Source organism: Camelus bactrianus, chromosome 25 (assembly GCF_048773025.1).
Source record: "Camelus bactrianus isolate YW-2024 breed Bactrian camel chromosome 25, ASM4877302v1, whole genome shotgun sequence".
NCBI lineage: Eukaryota > Metazoa > Chordata > Mammalia > Artiodactyla > Camelidae > Camelus > Camelus bactrianus.
The window spans coordinates 20,551,197-20,573,319 of record NC_133563.1 but is presented as its reverse complement, the minus strand read 5'-3'; the positions used below and the strand labels follow the sequence as shown (position 1 = coordinate 20,573,319).

At 36.4% G+C, this 22,123-nt stretch overlaps 1 protein-coding gene across 1 annotated transcript in view; it reads left to right on the top strand.

Annotated features, from left to right (window-relative positions):
- The window catches only part of EIF3H (eukaryotic translation initiation factor 3 subunit H), an 81,176-nt gene that overhangs the window by 47,231 nt on the left and 11,822 nt on the right, over positions 1-22,123 (top strand). Inside the window, exons 3-4 of the mRNA XM_010972576.3 lie at positions 19,712-19,879; positions 21,413-21,512. Of these exons, the coding sequence (XP_010970878.1) occupies positions 19,712-19,879; positions 21,413-21,512 (268 nt within the window). The remainder of the gene's footprint in view (positions 1-19,711; positions 19,880-21,412; positions 21,513-22,123) is intronic.

Sequence of the window (22,123 nt, the reverse complement as noted above, 5' to 3'; positions counted from 1 at the left end):
GTTTGGGAACCTTTGATGGCACAGTAGGGGCTTTTAAAAGTGTCACAAGTGTAAGGCAATTTATACTGCAGTAAGCATAGAATTTTGTTGTTGCTGTCTATGGCAGAAAGTTGAAAGTTAAAAAGTCAATGGAGGAGAAAAGCTGCTGAGCATGGGGTGCTTGTGAGAGCTGCCTTTTTGAATTAATAATGCCGTCTCACCTCGTCACCTGGACTTTCTCTCAGTTTTCCTCTCCTATTTCTTCTACTCCAAATTCTCTTGTTGGTGAATTGAAAAATAAAAGCAGAATAGATTGATGAATCACAGACAAGAAATGGCATACATTTTGTCTTGATTAATGCCTAGGTTAATAATAGACTTGGGGGAAGGACGCAATCAGCAATCTCATGGTAGAAGCAGTCTGGTGAATAGGTCCATGTTTTGAACTGAAGTGTGTACTTATTAGAGAAATAGTTCTCCAAGTACTCTGTGAGGCTTAGTTGTTAGCCCATTGCTGGGGTGGGGGGCGGGGGAATAGCACCGTATGACTGAAGAAGATGCCTTTATAGTAGCTTTTTATTTTCTGTTAGACTTTTACCACTTAGCATGGAGCTTACAGCCATCACATTGGAATACTAACCTTAGCAGCAGATGTGATCCTGAAGCATCTAACACGTTTCACCAGATGTTCCATTTCTCTTTAGGGCAAACTTCTGGTTAGTTTCTTGTATCAAACATACAAGAAATCAGAATTTGAGGTTTATTTTAGGCAGACTATGATTGTTTATAAATAAGAAAGAGAAAAGGCACAGTCTTTTATAGCCTGAAAGATTGGGTGATTTGCATAATATCAAATAAGTTGTGCTGCAGCTACATTTTATAAATACTTTGTAGTTGATATTGCATGTATATTCTATTTGAAAAGATTTGAGAAATGTGTTTCAAGAAGTACCTCTTACAAAATAAATAGTAAAGTAGTATTCTTTGTTGAATGTGCAACAGATATTTATGATTTACATACTCCTTCCAAAAAAGTATTTGGAGCAGATATGAGTTTCTTGCTAATTTGACAATTTAAAACATTTTATAATTGAACAAATTGTAGATATTCTTAATCATAACATTTGCAGGATGTTGATTTATAAACACTATAAAATGTTTTCATGCTATGCATACTTCCTGTGGTGTATGCTTACAGTTCAAAAGAATTATTTTCTTATCTATTTCCTTCAATCTTTGAATTTTAGCACTAGTCATAATTCTGAGTCTGGAAAAGATTTCATGATATTCCAAATTTCTGTGTTTTTCCTTCCCATCAATAATGGTCTAGCAGTTTTATGTAACGTTAGAAGTGTTGCTTTGTAAAAGTAGCAGTAGTATTGAGAAATGCATCATCTTGTTGTCTTTGGAATAATAAGTATAATAGCTGCAAGGTAATTTAAAAATGTGTATTAATTGAAGAAGAGGAAGAGTTCTGATGTCTTTTCTTTTGGGAACTTTGCTTTTTTCATGTTCATTTTACATCTTCACTTTAGGGGGCCATCCAGCAAGAACAGTTTTTTTAGTGCATTTCAGAAGATACACTCTCTTTTCTCCTTACTTTCAATCAAATATTTTGGAAAAAGCCCTCATGTCTGCAGGACTTCCATTTGGTGAGAACTTGGTCCTTTCTGTCCAGTTTCATCTTGGCTCTCTCCAGTGATTGTAGCATAATAGCTTCTCTTTGAGATTAAAACACAGAACAAAGACAGACTCTTTTTATTAATAGTCAAATGAAAGGCTACAGATTTGTGAATCATCCTTTTTCCAGGTAGTGAATTATTAGAGAAGTCTTACTTTATTCTTTTAAACTCTGTATTTTAAAATTGTACTACTATAATGAACAGTTCTTATACTTTCCTTGTCTTTAAAATGGGGGATAATTATACCTACATCATGGAACAGTTGGGAGGATTATCATAAATACATGTGAGGGGTATAGGCTGATAGTAAATGTAGGCACTTATTATTCATCTTGTGCCTTAAAGAATAAAGATAGCTAAAATTAAAAAGAGTTCAACATACGTAACCTGCCTAGGTTATATAAATCACTGAGTACTATTACAACCATAGCATTTACAAAGCAGCATCTTCATGATAACCAGAGATTGTATTACTTCCTTCTTCTGCCCAATTTTGGAATTGTTTTCTTATAGTCTTATCTGTGAGTATTAATATCAACCATTTTCTATTCAAACATTCTTATGATTTAAATAAACATTTTTAGCTTATGTCATCCATCCCTATGCACACACCATTCCCAAATTGAGAAAGTTAAACAGACATTGTTAGGGACTGAGTGTGTCCTTCCAAGGTTAATACACTGAAACCCTAACTCCCAACATGATAGTACTTAGAGATGGGGCCTTTGGGAGGTAACTAGAGCTAGATGAAACCTTGAGGATGGGGCCCTTGTCTGATAGGATTAGTGTCCTTCTAGGAAGAGATACCAGAGAGCTTGCTCCCCCTCTGTCTTTGCCATATGAGAATACAGGGAGAAGGCTGGCGAGCCGGAAGGAGAACTCTCACTAGGAACTGAATGAGCTAGCACTTTGATCTTGGACTTCCCAGTCTCCAGAACTGTGAAGAAATAAATTTCTATGGTATTTTGTTATGGCAGCCCCAGGAGACTAATACACAAGGGAAGCGCAAAATTGGAGTAGTTAGGTAGGAAGTATGCTGATGTCTCTCATACTGAAGAGAAATTCATTATATAGGGCATTGTGACAATGAAAAGACATTCTGCTTAATGTTCCTATTCCTGATAGGAGAGCAGATGTCTACTGAAATTTTTGTTTAATGATACCATGTGTAAAATGTTATTGTTTGTAGGTGGTAGGTGCTCTGAGATGTTTTGACCTTAAACATTCATGTGAGTTTAGTTGATTTTCTCTGTACACTTAATGTACTAGTCGTAATTCAGTGTCAGATGGTTATCATCTAAGCAGAGGTCTCTGGAAAAGTTCGTGCTTTATAACCATAGCAAACAACATATCACAAAATTTCATTTTTAAATGTTCTCTTGATTAGGTTGTTGAGTAGAAGTAACAGGCAATTGGAAAGTAAGACTTTAACCTCCAAGAAATCTAACATTTCCTGCTCAGGTGGCTTGATACCACTCTGCATATCCTTCCATTTGTTAATTTTGTAGGGAAAGTAAATTTATTAGGTACGAATCAACCATTTAGAATAATTTTTACTCTTTATCTATCGTGAGTAACTTAACCAGAGTATGCATCTCCTACCCTCTTGAAATGTGACCTGCAAAGTGTTTTGTGAGGGCATTTGAACCATGCTGCCTCTGGAGACAGGAGTATAATTTTAAAGAGTTTTTCATTTGGTTTGAGAAGTCTTTGACGAAAGGACTGTACCATTGCCTAATCTATAGAAAACTTAATCAGAAGAGAGGTGCTTGGAGAGAGAGGCATTGGTGGCAGTGAAAGCAAGTGAAATGGGTATTTGCTAGTTACTGTTGGTAACTTCTTATAGCCTCAAATGAGACCTTGTTTACTTAATTATTCTTTTGACCTCTGTGTTTTGACCTGATTGCCAAGCTTCCTCTTCCTAGTGAAATGCTTGAGGAAGCAGTCTTCTCATCTTTCCGGTGTTTTCTTACTCAACAGCCTTCAACTGATTTTAATTTCGAGTTTTACTGAGAGCTTAGTGTGGCTTGATCCCTTCGGTGTAATGGACAGTTCTGTAGCAAATGGACCCTACTTTTATGCTCTTTGATCTGAATGTAGCCTTTGGCATTATGAATTTCTGTCTCTTGGCCCTCTGCTGCAGTTCTATAGGAACATCTGGTTTACCTCTTGAAATCCTTCTGTTACTGAACTCACATTCTTACATCTCTTTTTTTTTTTTGCCTTTTCTTTTCCTATCTTATCTATATCTTTAAACTTAACTATCACTTTTGTGAGCATGAGAATTTTGTTATAAATTAGGGAACAGGATGTTCTCTATTTGAACTTTTAGCCCTTGCTAAGTTTTTCTTTTTTAAATATGCTTTTTGAATTATAAAAAATTAGTAGAACAGTATTTCAGAAAATTTGGAAAAGAGGAAAAATTATACATCTTGTATCTTTAACACAATGATGGTTAATAATTTGATGTTTCCTTCTGAGTTTTTAAAATATGCCTTAATATTTTTACTTTTAGAGTGTTCATACATTTTGTATTTGCTTCATATTATATTACATGTTGTTGTGTTATTGAATGATTTTCATCGTTGTTAAAACTGCATTTTAAACTCTTGAAGAAGATGTTCACAGTTAACATCTTCCTGTTGTCAGATATACTAGTGCCTAATCACTACTAATTGGTAGTAGTGATTTTTATATTCAACATTTAAAATAAGAAAAAAATTTAACCTTTCTACCCTCAAATTATGGTATTTTCAGAGGAAAAGGCATTGAAACAATTGTGTTAGTGTTAGTGTAAGATTGATTATGACTTTCCTGGAAGACTTTTCTACATTGTCAATAATTGTTAGGTTCTTAAACCTTGTATGTGTGCTCTGAAGGATAGTGAGTTGGTCAGTGTGTCTCGCAATAGTTAATAGGGTTGTTTGTTTTGGTTACCACTTTTATATCAGTTACATATTTTTGTTTGTTGAATTTGGATTTTTCATTCTTATTGTGTTGTAATTCCATCTCAAAAATGGGAGGAGGGGGTCATTCAATCATAAAAATAGAAGAAAAAAAAACTGTGTCTCAGAATAACATAAATGTGATAATTGAACAGGACTCCAGTACCTGAAGAGAGTTGGGGTTTGCTACTCAGGGAACATTGATAGTGTTTGAAGACATTTCTGTTCGTTACCATTTTGGAATGTGCCACTGGCATCCAGTGAAAGGTAAGCACAGGGTGCCCTGAAATGTCCTAGAATGCACAGGGCAGCCCCCCACAACAAAGAATCAGGCCCAAAATATTGTGGTGCCCAAGTTGAGAAACCCTGGCCTCAATGGAATGTGGGCCTATATATGCTGGGGCTGAGAATCTGAGAATGTGATGATTTGTACAAGCAATTGACAAAGAAAAGTGTGAATAGGAATCACTATGGCACATGCCTCAAACTAGATTTTATTAACTTGAATAATTTGACCTAGTCCCCAAAGTTTTTGGTTATTTATGAAACTGGTCAGGTGGTGGCATAGTGCCACCAAAATATTTGTGTGATTTTAAACTACAGTGACAATTTTTTTAAATTAATAAAGCTTTTCCAGGACAAATGTAAAATAGTACTTTCCAAAGAATTATTTCCAAAAATAATGAATCTTGTCACTAAAGATGGACAGGAGTCCCAACTACCAGAGCATCATTCATAGTAGCACTTTAAAAAAAAATAGCACACAAGCAAAAGTCCCACTTTTGCAGAGACCCTTGTAAAACTAGCTGCAGGGTTAATGACAAATGCTGTTTGGAGAGAAAGCAAAGTAGCAATGTCGTTTCCTTTACAAAATGACTACTACTGTGTAGTATCAATCACACAGAGTATGCAAAAGCACTTCCAGTTAAATGTGCATGCTACTAGGTATTCAGCTTCACAGTTGATATGCACGAAAGCATTCATTCTTAACATACATGTTCCTGTATGAAGGAAAACTGTTGGGTGATTTTTTTGTTGTTCATCATGGAAAATCCATGATTCAAGAGGACAGGGTTTTTATTTAACAACTGTTTTGGAGTTATATAGACTAGGAAAAAGGTGTTTGTGCACTGATAGAGTACAATTATGTTTTTGGCAAGAAAAGAGCATTACTACCACAGTGGCTGCCCACACGCTACTTTGTTTACAGGGAACGGCTTCTTTGGCTCTAGAATTTTCCTCCCCTCCTCTCCTTTTTTTTAACACCTGAACATCTGTGAAATAGGGATGAACTTTTTAATCCATAGTGTCTCATAATCAAAGTTGTTGGCTCTCTTTCCTTTCTTACACTTGGGATTTTAGATCTGATGAAATTTGTTATGATGCTTTCTAATCTTAATTTAGCATGGATAGAAACAGTGAAAACAGTAAAATTAAACTTTTAGTCTTTCAGTATTTATCTTTAGAATATGCTCAATGAAAAATGTGTAGTAAGAGGTTAATTCTGACCCTGCTTTCCCCAGCTGCCTGTGAGGAGAAAGGTGCCTGCATGACTCTTTGACATGAGAGTAGAGGTTACATTGAATACAGTCACTGCCAGTAAAACCTGTTTCCATTCCCTCCTTCAAATAACTTGATATCAAGTGGCATGTTCTAGCTAAACATGTAGTATCTTGAGTAGCTTTACAGTATTATATTTGAGTAAAAATATCACAGTTTTTAACATTGCAATTATGATACTGGATGGGTAATGTTCCCACTTTACTAAGCCTTGATAATTTTAATTTATTAGAGGAAGAAATTGGTAAGATTGCTGGACATATTTTAAAACTACATCTAAATACTGCAGCCGGATATGAATAGCTCCAGAGCTTAATCAAATCAAGGATTAGAATGTAGTCCACACGATTTCCCTAGTATTTTTTTTTAAGTTTTTTTTTTTTTTAGGTATTTTGAAGTATTAATTTTTAGGTAGAGTGTGCTCCTTGGACAGAGATTTAATGAGAAATCTCCATAATTTTGGAGTCCCTCTATGTAGGATCATCCAGCAGTAACAAAATGCTGGCTGCTTTTCCTGATGACCTACAAGTCTGAGTAAGGAGCTGCTGATTTAGTAGAGATAGAATGAGAAAAGAAACTTCTTAGATATAAAACCTATAATCCAAGTCATCCATCTCCAAGGTGTATATTTGAAGCCTGGAGGTAAATGCAGATCATCTCTGTCACTGATTTACAGTAGTTTTGTTTTTAATTTTATTAAAATTTTCATTTATATAATTAAAATTAAAGTAACTTTTTTAAAAACTTTAAGTCAGTGGTTTTCATGAGTGCCAAATGTCCGTTAAATGATCTGCAAATAATTCATATGTGAGAGAGACTGTTCCATTGCTCATTTGCCCGAACCAAAATTGTGTTGGGAAGAAAATCTAATGATGTCTTTTGAACCTTTCCTTCCTCCTTCTGGGATTAGCCTGAGGCTTGTTTTCTGTGCGAGGAACCCACATATGCTTTGTAGCCTAGAACAGTTGTCACTTCTTCAACTGTGATCCTTGTTACTTCTTCCTCTCTGCTGACCATTCTTGTTGTAAGGGTTTCTAAACCATATTTTGAAGTGAAACTGACTTTTTTTTTTTTCCAAATTATCTCTGGAACATTAGCACCTGAAGGCATAATAGAAATAGTTGATTCCAATTTCAATACCTAGCAAAGAAACACATAAAATTTTATTCATGGAGAATTTTTATCTGGTTCATGCCTTAACTCTTTTAAAATGTCAGATTTCTCACAAGGGTAATAATTACCATTTTATTAACTATTTACTGTGATCACTGTTACCAGGTGATAAGCATTAATCCAAATCATTTTTTCATTTGAGATAAATTTAAAATTAGAATTTAAAAATTACACTTTTGAGGGCGTTTGGTTATTTGGAGGGTTTCCCCTGCTTCATTTTATTGTATTTAATGGCAGAGCCAAAAATGCCATTCAGGTTGCCTGTTCTTCTCAGCCTGCAACTATTCTTTTGCACTGTATTATTTTGCAAGGTAAGAAGCCAGGCCTTTGAGCCCCAGGCTTGATTTCCTGGTTGTTATTAGCAGAGATAGCTTGTTCACTTTAACGGCCCAGAGAACTGCATGGGGATAACCCAGATACTTTGTTTAGGGAGCAGTAAGCATTTAAGTAGACCCAGGAACGCTGGCTGTACTCTGTGTGTCGTGTCTGCTCCTCTACTGTCATGTCAGCTGCAGGAAACTTTTCTTCATCTTCATCGCCCTATGGCTGGACATAACTAAAAGTCTAGCACATTATAGCTCGGAATAAATACTTACTGTATGAATATATGAAGGGATGCACGTATGAATTTTCTGTTTGAGACTTTTTCCCCCTGAAATAATAAGGAAGAAGCATCTGTAAGCCATTTGTATTGTCATTATCTGACTGTCATAATCTTTTCTGCAAGGAAGAGATACATGTCCTTTGGGGATAAAAGAGGGTTTTTTTTCGTTGTTACTGTTAAGGTAATATTACTTGGTTTGAAACATTGCAAATACTCTGATTAAACTTATTAGCTTTTAAAGTAGGTATTGTTTGATCTGCTTTTGGCACATTTTCAAAAGCCTCGGCATACACTGATGGCTCTAGATCTTTGGACACAGCAGTGAGGGACGATTTTTTGGGGTGGTTTTGGGGAGGTGAACAATCTGGAGCAAGTTCAGGGAAAGTAAAACAAAGATAGCCTTGCCCTCGATAGTTATTTATGCTTCCCTAGATATTTATTTATTTATAGTTTTGCAGTTTATTTCTATCAGTGTTGCCCATAGAGGTTAATTCTATTTGAAACATCTGGCAGGATCATGCTTGCCAATTGTGGAAGAGAATTATTTGTTCTGTTTTGTAGCCTTCCAGCATCTTTCTGTAATGCTTTCCTTGCCTTTCAATGATTTTTACTTCCCGCCTGTACTCTCTATTTCCTCTTCCTCTCTAATCCAAGAGGCCCACCATTGAAAAGCATCTTCAGAAGCTTCAGATTACATGACAGCTGATTAGGCTAGTCTCAGTAATGGCTTTTTGAGATTTCTTTGTAAAAACTCCAAAAGATAACAAGATTACTGAGGTGCTTGAGGATGGATTTTAGTGTGTGGCACCATAGAACAGCATTTCAAGGTACGTTAGTCACATAGCAGAATACAGTTTGTGCTAAGTATGTTTCTATAATGTAACATTTTTGCTAGAGAGCAACTTTCCCCCTTAATCTGTATTCTTAAATAGAAAAAGAGTTCTCTCTCTGTTAGGATCACTACTCCCTTCCCTGCCTTTAGAACAGTCTTAGCTTACTAGCTCCAGGCATATCACCTGGTGGGTAAAGGCATTTATTTTCCCTTGCCTACCTTGGGAATTACTAGTCCAAATCACAGAGTAGTTTAGATGAAACCTCTGTCCAGCTTTCCTTATGATAGTCTTGGTAGAACAGGGGTAAGAGTGACAATCTGTTGGGTCTCCTGCTGAAAGCTGGGGTTTTCTTGGGACCTTTGACTTGTCATTCTTACTCTTCCTGATGGTTGTCTGTGGTGATCTCAGCGCTATCTGTGCTACTGCTTGGCTGTCCCTGGACTGAATTGATGGTTGCTTCACATCTAACGTTCTTCCTTCCTTCCCCCTACATACATACAGAGGAATAGAAGTTCTTAAGGGCCAAGACCACATTTGGCTTGTTCTCCACTGCATCTCAGTACTTGTTACTCTCTTCTGGATCTTAGCCCCTTTGAGAATTTGATGAAAGCCTCTCTAAATAAAAGTACACATTCATATGGTTTCGGGGAAAGGAGATTGTAACAGGAAAGTAACGTGGTCTCATTAAAAACAAGCTCCAGGATTTATTATGGCAGCTATGAGGATTTCTCCTTGATCACTGTCTTAACATATACCTCTATATTCCTTACCCTATAAAAATAAGTTTGCATGAAGCAGAATGTGTAGGGAAGAGATGGGGACAAGAAAGGGTTGGGTGGAAAGTGCGGTTGTAAGTTCTTCTGTTTCTCTGAAGTAAATAATCCATAGGAACTTTCTTGCTCTTCCTAATCTTTTCTGTAACTCCTGCTTTTCCATTCTTGCCAGCTATCCTTTCTTTGGGTTGTGATTAAGGATACTCTTAAAAGATTGTGTCCTTCAGGCTTTCCTCTTACAGCATCTTTAATACTGATTTTCTAACCTAAATTGTCCTAATGTTTGAAGGTAAAGGAAACAGTCTTTGGACAGTTGATGATGCTGGAGTGGATCACCCCACTAAGCAATAGTTGGCACATTAGAAAGCTGTTTGCTATAGTGAATTGAGTTTAACTATGTCACTGGTTGGGCAGTATTTCTAGTAACATTTACCCAGTTAGTGCCCTGTGTAAGGTCACACTGCTACTCACTCCTCCTTCCCATTGCCACCCCTGTTCTCAGTGTTGTTTTTAAAGTCATCTGTTGGGGAAGGGGCACAGAGCTTATTTCCTGTCTTTGGAAGAGTTACAAATGAAATCAAGAGATAGAAACTTATACAGTACAATGCAATTATATTGTTATATACACAGTAATAATAGAACATCCAGGATTACCTTTCCTTGAAACCTAATTTCTGTAGCTTGTCTCTTTCTTTATTGAATCTGTTCTTTATTGTACTGAATATAACTCGTTTATAATTTTAGTGTCTCAGAAGTATTTTTTCCTTTTGTAATCTTTTTTCATAGTAGATTATTTTTTGATCATATTCCTGTTTGTACATATGAATTCTGTTTCATGAAATTGATGTTACAAATCCATAGACTGTGTTTTAGTAGCCACATATACAGCCTCTAATCCTTTCCCCCATTTTCCTGATTTCCTCCTACTCCCAAAATGCCGATGGAAAGGGGAGTTTACTCGACAGTTGGGGACCAAGTTAATCAGACCCAATTCTCCGAAAACTTTCCTTTGATGCAGATAAGTACCGTAACCTCTGTATTATAAATAGCATTTCTGAATAATAGGTGATGGTGAAAACCTATTGAGCTCTTCTTGAGGTTACTTAAGGCACCAAGTTCTTGTTACAAATGATTTCATTTAATCCTCTTTACTGCCTCATGAAGTTGATACTGTTTCCTCCCATTTTACGGTGGCAGACACTTAGGCTGAGGTAATTTGTCATAGGTTACACAGCTAATGTGTGTTAAAAATGATGTCTTAGCTTGGGCTGCATAACAAAATACCGTAGACTGGATGGTTTAAACGACAGGAGTTTATATATTTCACAGTTTTGGAGACTGGAAGTCAAGATCAAGGTGCCAGCAGGGTTTAGTGAAGTTTGTCTCCTTGGGTTAAGGCCACCTTCTCGCTGTGTCTTCACATAGCCTGATGACTCAATACTGCCTGTGGCTGGAGAGAGAGAAGGCAAGTTCCGGGGTGTCTGTTCTTACAAGGGCACTTGCTCCATTGTGAGGACTGCACTTTCTTGACCTCAGCTATACTTACTTCCCAAAGGCCCTATCCCTAAATACCATCATATTGGGGGCTGGCCTTTAACATATGCATTTGGGCCCAGTTCAGTCCATAGCAGATGGTATTCAGACCAGGTTGACTGCTTTAGATTCTGAATAGTCTATACTGTATTTTGTTCCCTGGTCCCACAGTTTAGAAGCTCTGGTACCCAGATTATTTGGTGACTATGTTAAATGTAACAAATTGACCTGCAAAAGAAAATTCTGTTGATATGTGTATGTACTCCTTTAATATCATATATATTGCACACTTTTGCCGAAAACCATGGAAAATAAGCATAAGAATAAGAAAACAAAAATCTTTTATTATCCCACTCCCTGGAGAGCTATCACCATTACCGTTTTAGCATATTTGTTTCCAGTGTTTCTTTTTAGGAGGAGGGGCAACCCAGGTTATTCACATATTCTACTTTTTTTTTCCTCTTGGCATCTCATGAGCATTTTCCCAGTTAAAGTTTTAGAAACACTCTAAATGATTTCTGTCTTGGAGAAAACAAATTTGACAGCTACTAAGAAGTTAGAAGACTGACTATATGACCTGAGTGTGGAAGAAGGTGGCCTCTCACTGAGGGAGAAAACATAGCATGAGTAGGTATGGAGGGTGGGATTGATAAAGTCAGGGTATACTTCTACAGAGTGCACTACCTAAGGAAGTAGTCACTCTGACAATGCTCGTTAAAGCAAACGGCCATCTGGACCGGAGGTAAGTTTTTAAAATTGCTGTCATCACATGGTTGGAAGTTGAAACCACCATTTTCTAGATGAGGAAATTAAGGTTCAGAGAGAATAATACATTAATTAGCCACCAATTAGCTTGTATTGAGGAGGGAGCACCTTTATTAAACAACATGTCACTATGACTTTGTCAGGCTCCCAGCACAGGTGGTGCTCAGACAATGGTTTCAAAATGAACAGTTTTGCTTGCACACTACAAACAGTACTTCCAGAAAGTGACCATTTGTTCCCTATTTTGAATATTTGGTGCTCACTACTGATGCATCCCATTCTATTTTTTGAACAGCCTGAGTTTGATAGCTAGTTTCTTACAGGATGAAACAATTCATTTTAGTAGCTCGCTCTTCTTCTTCTACTTCTTCTTCTTCTTCTTTTTTTTTTTTTTTTTGGTAACTTGTACCAGCTGTTCTCTGTGTTGTGAAAAGTGCTCATGAGTCATTGTCTCCTTGTTTTTAGATTAACATCGTAGATTTATAAAAAAAAAAAAAAGGTTAATCAATTGTGATTGTTCTGTAACAAATGTCTTTTGCTTCTCCAAAAACTGCACAATAGTTTTCCTTTGAAATCCCACATGAAAATTTTATTGTAGGATTGAGAACTAGAGAAAGTCTTACTTTGAGCTCTGATGTTTTTCTCCCTTTGGGTAATATAAATCACCATGTTTCCCCTTTTGTTTTGATTGCCAGAATGCTCAGACCTAAATTTGTGCATTTTAATCAAAATGCCTATGGTTTGCTTCACTTTGTTCAGGTCTGTGCCTCACCTTCAATTTCTGCTTTCTTTATTCTAATTTATACTTTCCCTAGATCTAATTTCACTGATTATGTTTTAATGCAAGCTACTTCATGTCCTTTGTGAACATGGTAAGATGGAGATCGATCAATCGCTATCATTTCCTGATAAATGTGACCATTCTCTAGTACATTAACAACAATCACATTTCTTTGAAACATTTCTTTCGGCACCTGACTTTGTGCCAGCATTAATCAAATACCTGATACATAGCTCTAAATATGACAGGGATGTTACCTGTCCTCATGAAAACATGAAATATTTTTCTAAATCCAGAGATTTTCATTTGGTCTTCCAACATACTGTGCTTTTAATTGTAGCAAGAGGTAGCAGTGGTCATTATATTATTCTTTAAGTAAGAATTCTTCATGATGAGAAGTAAGGAAGGGGCTCTATATCCCTTGGTCCCATCAAGGTGAATTCACTTTGTGTAAACAGATCTCAAATGACATACAATTAACTTAGTTGCTCTATCATCTTTCTTGCATCTGTTTTCACAGCCAAGGGCATGTGTGTGTGTGTGTGTGTGTGTGTATGTGTGTGTGTATAAAATTCTCATAACTTCAGTGAAATAGGATCTCTTGGCTATGTTTCATGATTTGGTTAAGAAGATAACAATATGAATTTGTTGCAGTATATACACAGTATTTTCTGTGAAGAATCCAGTTTTATTCATAGGAGGCCTCTTGAGATACATTAAAATCTCTTTAAAAAAAAAACCTCAAAACCCCTATTTCCAATAATTTTCAAAGCTTTGCTAGTTTTAAAAGATAAGAGTGGTACATACATCCCTGTTCCCTTACTTCCAGCTTGGCATTCAGAAGAAATTATTTGTCAGAATTCATAAATGCTTTAAAGAAGAAATTAAACTACCCAGGACAAATGAACTGTTTAAAAACTGTTTGTGATACGATTATTAAGAAAGGCAATATTTTTAGTTTTTTTTAAATAGAACAGGTTACTTTCTAGGTAGAGTCTAATTTATATTGGACAGTTTACTGTGAGAAATTGAACTCTGGCCATAATTCTTAAGCAGTCCCAGAGTGGCCTTAATAACAGCTGTATTGGTGGAGGGGAAGGGTGAGTACCTACTATATGCTGGGTGAAGAGAATATGGAAGTTTTAAGAAATGTGTACTCTTTAGTTCTCTTACCCAAAGTAGACTCTTATTTAATTCTTTTTTCAAGTGCACATTCTGTTTGCGTAAATCTACATCTGCTACTAGCTTTGAACATTGCCTGAAACGTATGTGTGGCTTGGCAGAAAGTCTGATATGAAGGGGGAAAGCACAGAATAGTTTGTGTTATTAAATAATGGGGCAGAGTCTTCACAGTTCTTAGCCTTTGGGTGCTCACTGGTGTCCCATGGTGCTGCTGGAAAAGAGACTTGTAATTATTTTCTTAGAAAGCTCTACTTAGGTGAGCCCTAGTGCTAGAACAGATAGGAGATTTTGATGTATTCCTTTTCCCTGTCATGTTTGTTGCAATCATTGATTTGTTTCAGAGTTGTGGGGTTTTGTTTGTTTGTTTGCTTTTAAAGATACTTGCATCTCTTGATTGAGCTTAGTTTCTTTGCTGCAAAGAGCATGTGTACTAGATCCCTCTCTCTTTGTTCCTTTACTTGATGTGTTTGTGCAGGTCATCTTGATCTAAGCCAGTTCTTAATTACAAAGTAGTCCTGGCATAAGTTGCAAATAGTAACATAGAATGCAGTATTTTAGGAGTTTTGATTACATATTTGTGGTAAGTTTTCGATCTCAACATTTAAAAATCTTTGAAGGTCGTTTTATCGCTTAAAATCCTGCTGGTAGTGCTAAAAACGGTTTGTTTGGTGATCAGATGTGCACAAGCTGTGGTTTCTGAAAACCTAGAAAGTGTATTTCTTTTGTATCTGTTATGCTGTACTGATTCAGAAATAATTTACTCAACACTTTATCAGCAAGAAGAGATGAGATTCTGTAAATGGGTGGTTGCCTGGGCTTTGGAGTCAGAAAGCCTGAAGTCAGATTGAGTCCTGTCACTTTTTCAAGCTGTAAGCTGTGGTAAACAACTTTTCTAAAAGGATTTCAATAATCATGATTAGCTCATTAGAGTTATTGTGAGGAATACAGTCAGATATCATTTGTAGACCAGTTAGCAGGAAGTCTGACATAAAAAGTGCTTACTAAGTGCTGGTTTCTTTCCTGGTGCTTATTAGCCTTGCCATTTTCCTCCAGGCTGATTCAGTGTGTGTTTTTAATGTGATTTTATTATATTTTAAATGCTTTAGGTTTATTTGTAAGACGTTAAGTCATTGAATAAGACAACAGATCCATTGAATTGTTTTTAACTTTTAAAATTTAAATTTGATTATTACTTTGTCCTCTAAGAGTTCCCTAATAAGACGTCTGTGAGACAGATACTGAGTTTTATTTAGAGTATGCCTCCACTTTAGCTTTCTGCTTTCAGCTCATCGCAGCCTGGCCAACTGTGGTAATTCTTTGTTCCTGTTTTTTGGTGATAAATTGTATTTCATGAAGTCTCACTTTAAAGTAATAAAATAGAGATGATTTTTAAAATAAAGGTGAGGAATTGAAAGTGAAAAGAATGCTAATTAATTATTCTGCTGAGTTGAAAAGCTTCTAATTCATGTCCTTCCCAGTGGTCTTCAGGAGAACTCAGATCTCAGACTCTTATTTGGTTGTTTGCCACTGTGAGTGCAGATAGAGCATTTTAATACGAGACAGCACATTATTTTCAGTGTTTTCATATTTGAAGATAAAAACAAGAGAAAGCCCAACAAATGTGGATTTTTGAAAGGAATAGTTATTGGGCAGCTTACCTCAGTTAAGACAGTTTTAGCTCTAGGCAACTTAAGATTGACTGTTTTGCAAAGAGGGTATCTGGAAAAAGTGAATATGAATACACTGGTGCCAAACTTCTAGTGTATTCAATATTGTAAACCAGGCTCTCCTTTGCTTGGGAGAGGCGTAACCAATTAAGACGGTTGTAGAGGTTGAAGAGATTTATAACTCTTCGACTCATTTTTATAATCCTTCCAAATTTTGTAGCACCACCTCAGTTGAATCTAAGTGTAGCTTTTGTATTAGTAATTTGAGTTGGCTTAGTAGTAACTACCAATTTGTCTTTGAAATTCATTTGCTGCGCACTGTTTCTCCTCAGTCGGTAGGAGACTAAGAATGTTTAAAACGTTCTTTCCTAAACTTTTCACTACACAATCCTGAGCCTTTCTGTTGAATATTATCATAAATTTTAACGTAGTCCCCTCTCCCAAAAAGTTTTCCCTTGCTATTCATCTTTGGAAAATTCTCCAGAAATATTTAGCCATTAACTTAGAAGTGAATATCGCTGAAATTGCCGCTTGGACTTCTGTTAAATGTGAGACCTTTAGAACAAAAATGAAAGTGTGTCTAACCCCGAACCAACTTTTATTGGCAAAGTTGCCGATAAACCCTTGTTTCTCATCTGCATCAATTCAGCGATAGGGAGGTATGGGACTGTGTGTCAAGGAACTTCAATTTTCTTTCTCCTTTCTTTGTTTCTTTTGCTGTGATTCTCTTCTTTGTAAGGTGGGGCACTTACCTGTGTCTAGCCACATCTTTTATACCCTTCTTTTAAAACTCCAGCCTGGAGGTGAGGATGGCTGGGAATGAGAAGGAAATAGCATCACCCTCGCCCCCCCCCCCGAACCTGGGGGCTGGTCCACTGGCATCCTCACAGCCACTTCCAGATAGCACAAGCCTCCTCCCCTCCCTGTTTGCATCAGTGTCCTCGCTAAACCGGGTTTCTTGTTCATGCCTCCCTACCCACCCGCAGTGTATTCTCCACGTCAAGCGGAACCCCTGGGAGGGATTAGCATAGCCATAAAAGCAATGGCGTTTGCCTGGGAGAGTAGACTCTGGCATGGCTGGTCCTACTTCCCCTGTAAAGTTTACTGGCATGTCACTGTGTCACGCCTTTTTTCCTTGTCAGAGGGGTAAATAGGTGTCAGCTGGTGTGGCAGCTCAGCTTAGCTGATTGATGGAGGTGTTGGGAGCACAGTTTTGAGACAGTTAAGTGGGACAGTCTGCTCTGCATGTCTTATCCCTCCTTAGGTTTACCAGGAAGCTTTTGCAGGGTTTGACTTTGCACTTTTTGAGAACTTGGGTTAGAGGAGGAGGAGAAACTGTGGGTGAAGGGAGACAAGAGTCACATGTCTACATCAACATCAGAACAAGGACATAGACCTAAAAGCCTGCAGAGTTAAAAATTCACTTGGCTGTTCCTGAGTTGTCTCTTGTTCCTTGGCTTGCATGTAATAGAAAATATGACTTCTTAAAAAAATTATTTTTATTAAATCAAAGCAAACCATGCATTTGTTGGAACCTCATGTGTAGTTCTGGTGAGGACTGGGCCTCAGTGCACCCCTGCTTCACTTGGGGGCTCTAGCACCCTCACTCTCGCCTTTTCAAGGATCACTTGCAGTCTTTTCAGATCCTTTCTTTCTCTGTGGGATGCCTCCAAGAGGACACACATTTTTTTTTTTAAAGTGTTTTTTAATTTAAAAAATTGGGGTAGTAAGCCAAACCAAGATGAAGAATGACCTGAAAGTTCACATATTTTTTGTGAATAGTGAAATTCCAGTTCATTGTAGATTTTCAAAAGCAGTTTTATTAACTCACCTGTCATTGCTTTGAACCCTTAAATTTGTAATTTCGTCTGTAATATTTGTCATATGAAAACTCTCATGACCTTAAAAATAAATTTTTACTAAAGCCTCAAAAATCTTGTATGTTATGATTTTTCTAACCTGTAGAAGAGGAAAATGGGAGTGCTCCACCTCTAACCCCCACCCATAATATAGAGGTTTATTTCTCTATTCCTCAGTGTCTAGAAATAAATATTTTGGTATTTATTACATGGTAACTCCACAGAGCAGCAGGCCTCATATCTTAGTCTCTTCCCTAGCTGAGAGAAATACTGCATTTTCCTCATCCTTATCCAGGGGGCTGTAAGGTAGGGAAGAAGAAGGAATGAAGAAAGAGTCTGAAAGTTTGCTGCTGATCGTAAAGGTTTTTACCTCATGCATCCTGAAAATGCTATTATAAAATCTATTATATACAGGCTATTTGGTTTAGTAAGATCACGGAATATTTTTCAGATAAATGCATTTTTAAAAATTATTAATGCTAGAGGTCCTGCTTTAGTTCATAGAAAGATCATTACTTACAATTAGCATGTCCAGTGAACAGTGTGGAGTCGTAGCATTCTGACTGGGATGAACTCTCAGACCCTTCTGGACACAGGAAGCATCGGAGAAAGACAGCAAGGTCCCCTGTGGGAGAAATTGCAGCGCTGACTTGAGAACCTAGATCTCTAGATTCCAGGTTTTTCCTTCTTTTCTACTATTGCTAGTTGGTAGAATCTGACTTCTGCTTCTATCATAGCTAAATTGTACAGTTAACATGTTTTGGAAGTACCAATTTAAAAAAAATTCATCCTATAGAAGTGTGCTTGTATTGTCAGTTACTTGGTAATCTTTCCCATCTCCCGTTTCCCATCCCTTTAAATTAAATATTAAATTTAGTTCTGGCTCCTATTTTACTGATGATACTAGGATTTTTCTATTCATAAACTAAATTTGATTAAATTTTATTAGCTGAATCAGTGGTTTTACTTTAAAATAGTTGTGAAATTTTAAAGCAGAAAGAGACCATAGCAGTAGTTCTATCCCATATTTATGTGTTTAATAAGAATCCATTAAACTGACTAGGAAGGGGTTTCTTATGTGTTACAGAGACGAAAAATTAAGATAAAAGATAATTGATATAAGATTACCATATTAATTTTATACTGCTGCTTCTTGAAGCCATCATGTTTTATATAAAAACAAAACTTCAAAAAATGTGTAATTCTTAAATAGTTGAATACTTGGCTGCCATCTTTTGTCAAGAGAAAGATAACTTTCCTTGGACTAAGCAGATTTATAATTGCTTTACCTAGTAACAAGTGTTGAAAAGACTGTGTCCATCTGAGGATTATACTTTATGATCCTGAATCTTGTTTGCTTTATAAAACCATAGCACTATAAACAAGGAAATGACATTTAACTTTACTTTTGCTAAAACCTGATTAAGAGTTTCTAAAATGAAATTGTTAGATTCTGAGTTAAGCAAAATATTAATTTTTTCATATTTATTCAGTGTAGCCATGCATTCATGTAATAGAAATAGCTTGGATATTATGTTAACTATATAATATTTTTCTGTTTTATGTATTTGCTACTCATTATTGGGCTATATTGCTTTTAAAAATATATTATTTATTATATTGTCAGTTTGCACCTATTTTTCTAGTAACATTGCTTGAAGTTAATAATATACATTACAGTCATTAATTTCATGAGTAGTCATCCAACCATTTAATTCTTTACATGGTGCTTAAAATATAACTCGATTCTAATGAAAAAAAAAAAAAACAAAACAGTGTTGATGACTTAACACAAAAGAACACACAGACAAGAAAAAAGAATTCTTTTTAAAATTTAGCACATGCAGCAGGGGGCACCAGATGAAGGCAAAAATGAATTCTTACAGTTTTAATTATCTACAGCTTGTATCCTGTTCATATTTAAATAATGTGGTAGTTAATTGTTTCTCCATTAGTTTTCTTGATGATTTTAACTTCTCAGTTCTAAAAGCTGCATTGAAGAAGACATTGATAACTATTCTCACTTATTAATTCAATTGAAACTTCCTTCAACCACTTTAGTAATTACACAAATTTTTTCTTAAAAGTAGAGACCACATTTAATAATTCCTTGTTTGCAATAAGGCATTATTATTCCATTTTTAATACCTTTTCTACAAAATGTTTTTTTGTTAATGAGGAAAGGAATGCTCTGATGATTTGAAAGCTTAATTTTGTTTTCTTTATATGTAAACCAAATGAATTTTAAATCTGGAAACCTGTTCCCTTTAGCTAATAAATAGTTGTATGGAAATTTGTTTCCCAAAAGGCTTGTTTTTAATATGGTGACTTCATTGAATAGTTTTTCCTTTGTCCCCTGCACCCCCATCATCTAGTTCAGTATCAGATGGAAATGATGCGGAGCCTTCGCCACGTAAACATTGATCACCTGCACGTGGGCTGGTACCAGTCCACGTACTATGGCTCGTTCGTCACCCGGGCGCTTCTGGACTCTCAGTTCAGTTACCAGCATGCCATTGAAGAATCTGTCGTTCTCATTTACGGTTAGTAGGAGTTTCCTTTATTATTCTTTTCTTCCCTTAATATTATTGCTACTACTACTATTTTTGCTTTCTGCCTTTTTGCCTCTAAGAGCAGCCTGGCAGGCCTTCTCAAGTAAATACCAACCCTGTTTCTGCAGCAGCCTCAGCAGCAGCTACGTCTAGACAGGGTTTCCTTCTTTCTGTTTATTTTTCTTGCTATCAGAGCCCTGATGTGTACATTTTGGAATGCTGGAGTAGCTGCTTCATTTTTATTCCTCCATCTCCCCTCCCTCATTTGAAGGGGCTGGTGGAACTAGACCAGATGTCTAACAAACCCCGATTGCTGGAGTGTCTGGCTCTGTACGTGACTGACCAATCATAACACAGCGTGCCAAGTTTTTTTTATACCTCTGACAGCAGCGTACAAAACCTGGACTGTTTCTTAGCACAAAGATTTTTTTCTTTTCGGCCTATTTAATGGTGTTTCCTCAAGCTCTCCAGACCAGATGTTCTGTGCTGTATCAGAACTGTAGGCAATTTAACAGCTTTATAGCCTTCCCCCTCCCCAAACACTCACAGTTTGCCATATCTGGCAGACTTGCATATAGTTTCCAGCTGAGAAGTAAATGTAACGTCCTGAGTATCTGTCAGAAAAAATACTAATGAATACGATCAATCTTATGAGCTGCCCCCAAATTGTTTCAGTATGTTAACAATTGGATTACAGTAAAGAACAAGTTGTTAAAGTGTACTTATATTGGCTGGAAACATTGCATCATCAGACCTTGATGAATTTTCCACTTGTTTCAATCTATTTTGGTTTTCATTTTATCACCTATTGCTAAAAGTTTCACTGTGTTAAGTTTCAGACAACATGAATGTTAACACAGGTTTCAGGCGAATATTGGTGTGCCGGAGCGGTTATCGTGCGGCAAAGCGCTAAGCTCCCTGACTCACGGAGCGTTTAAGCAGTTAGTTTTGACAAAATTAGCTTCTCTAAAACTAAAAAGACACTTGTGATTGCACTTTGACTTTAGTGGTTTTGTTTTTAGAATCTGTTTTAACCAAAAAATTTGAACAGCGATTATTAAAATGAATAAATTTTGTTTTCAGAGCATTCACTTAAATTAGTTGACTGAAGAAGTATACGGATGTATCCAGTGAATTTTCATGTTTAATATTCATCAGTATTTTCCTTCTAATTATGCAAGATGTATATAAGATGTGTAGAACATATGCTGTGTTTAATCTTCATCAAGATTGCTGGTTCTAGCTGAGGAATGGATTTGAAAATAACTATTTTGAATCTCCTATTTTTACTTTCAGAAGGAAGTTATTCTGCCTATTATAAGTAGGGCAATAGATTCCTACATTTTCAGTTACTGTTTGCTATACTGGTTTGAATCTGCTTCCGATTGTGTTCTGATTATTTATTTTGATCTTCATTTTCTAAAGATTATACAGTAAGTAACAGAATATGCCTAGAACCAGTGTTATTTGAGCACTGATAGTGTCAAAATTCTTAGTAATTTCTTTCTCTTTTCCTTATTTGAGATCCCATAAAAACTGCCCAAGGGTCTCTCTCACTAAAGGCATACAGACTGACTCCTAAACTGATGGAAGTTTGTAAAGAGAAGGATTTTTCTCCTGAAGCGTAAGTGTCTGGGGGCCTATGAGGCATATGTTAAGGATTGGGTGTTTTTCTTTTAAGATATTAGTTTGTTACATTTATTGAATCGCTGGTGGTGGTGTGGTAATGTTTTTGCCATGTGGACGGGAGAAGTTTCTGCATGGCTGAGTGCCACTTGATCTCTCCCTTTCCATGTTTAAACTGTTCTTTATGGAATGTCTCATCTGTTCTCACCATGGGTGAATTCAGTTAGAGTGGGAATTAATTAGCTAGCTACTGGATTTGAAGAAATAAATGATTAGATACAGGGAGATGGGATGAGTAATCAGCGGCTGTCAGATTGTAAGTTTTGTGTCTGAATAGTTGCGAACTATATGTCTTGTTTTCTGATCTGTTTCATTGTGGGGTTGGTGGGTGGAACGATACAAACATTTTAAATGAAGAATGTGGCTTTTTGGATATTTAATGGGTGACAGGTATGCAGAGAATTGATAAAGCGGTTTTGTGATCCTACATAATGGCATTGGAATGTTTTATACCAACATTTTAAATAAGTCAGAATTCTTTCATTTTCTTTAATTAGAAGAAGTTTTACATCTTAACTAAATTAAAGTTAGTGGCTTTGACTTCTTGTG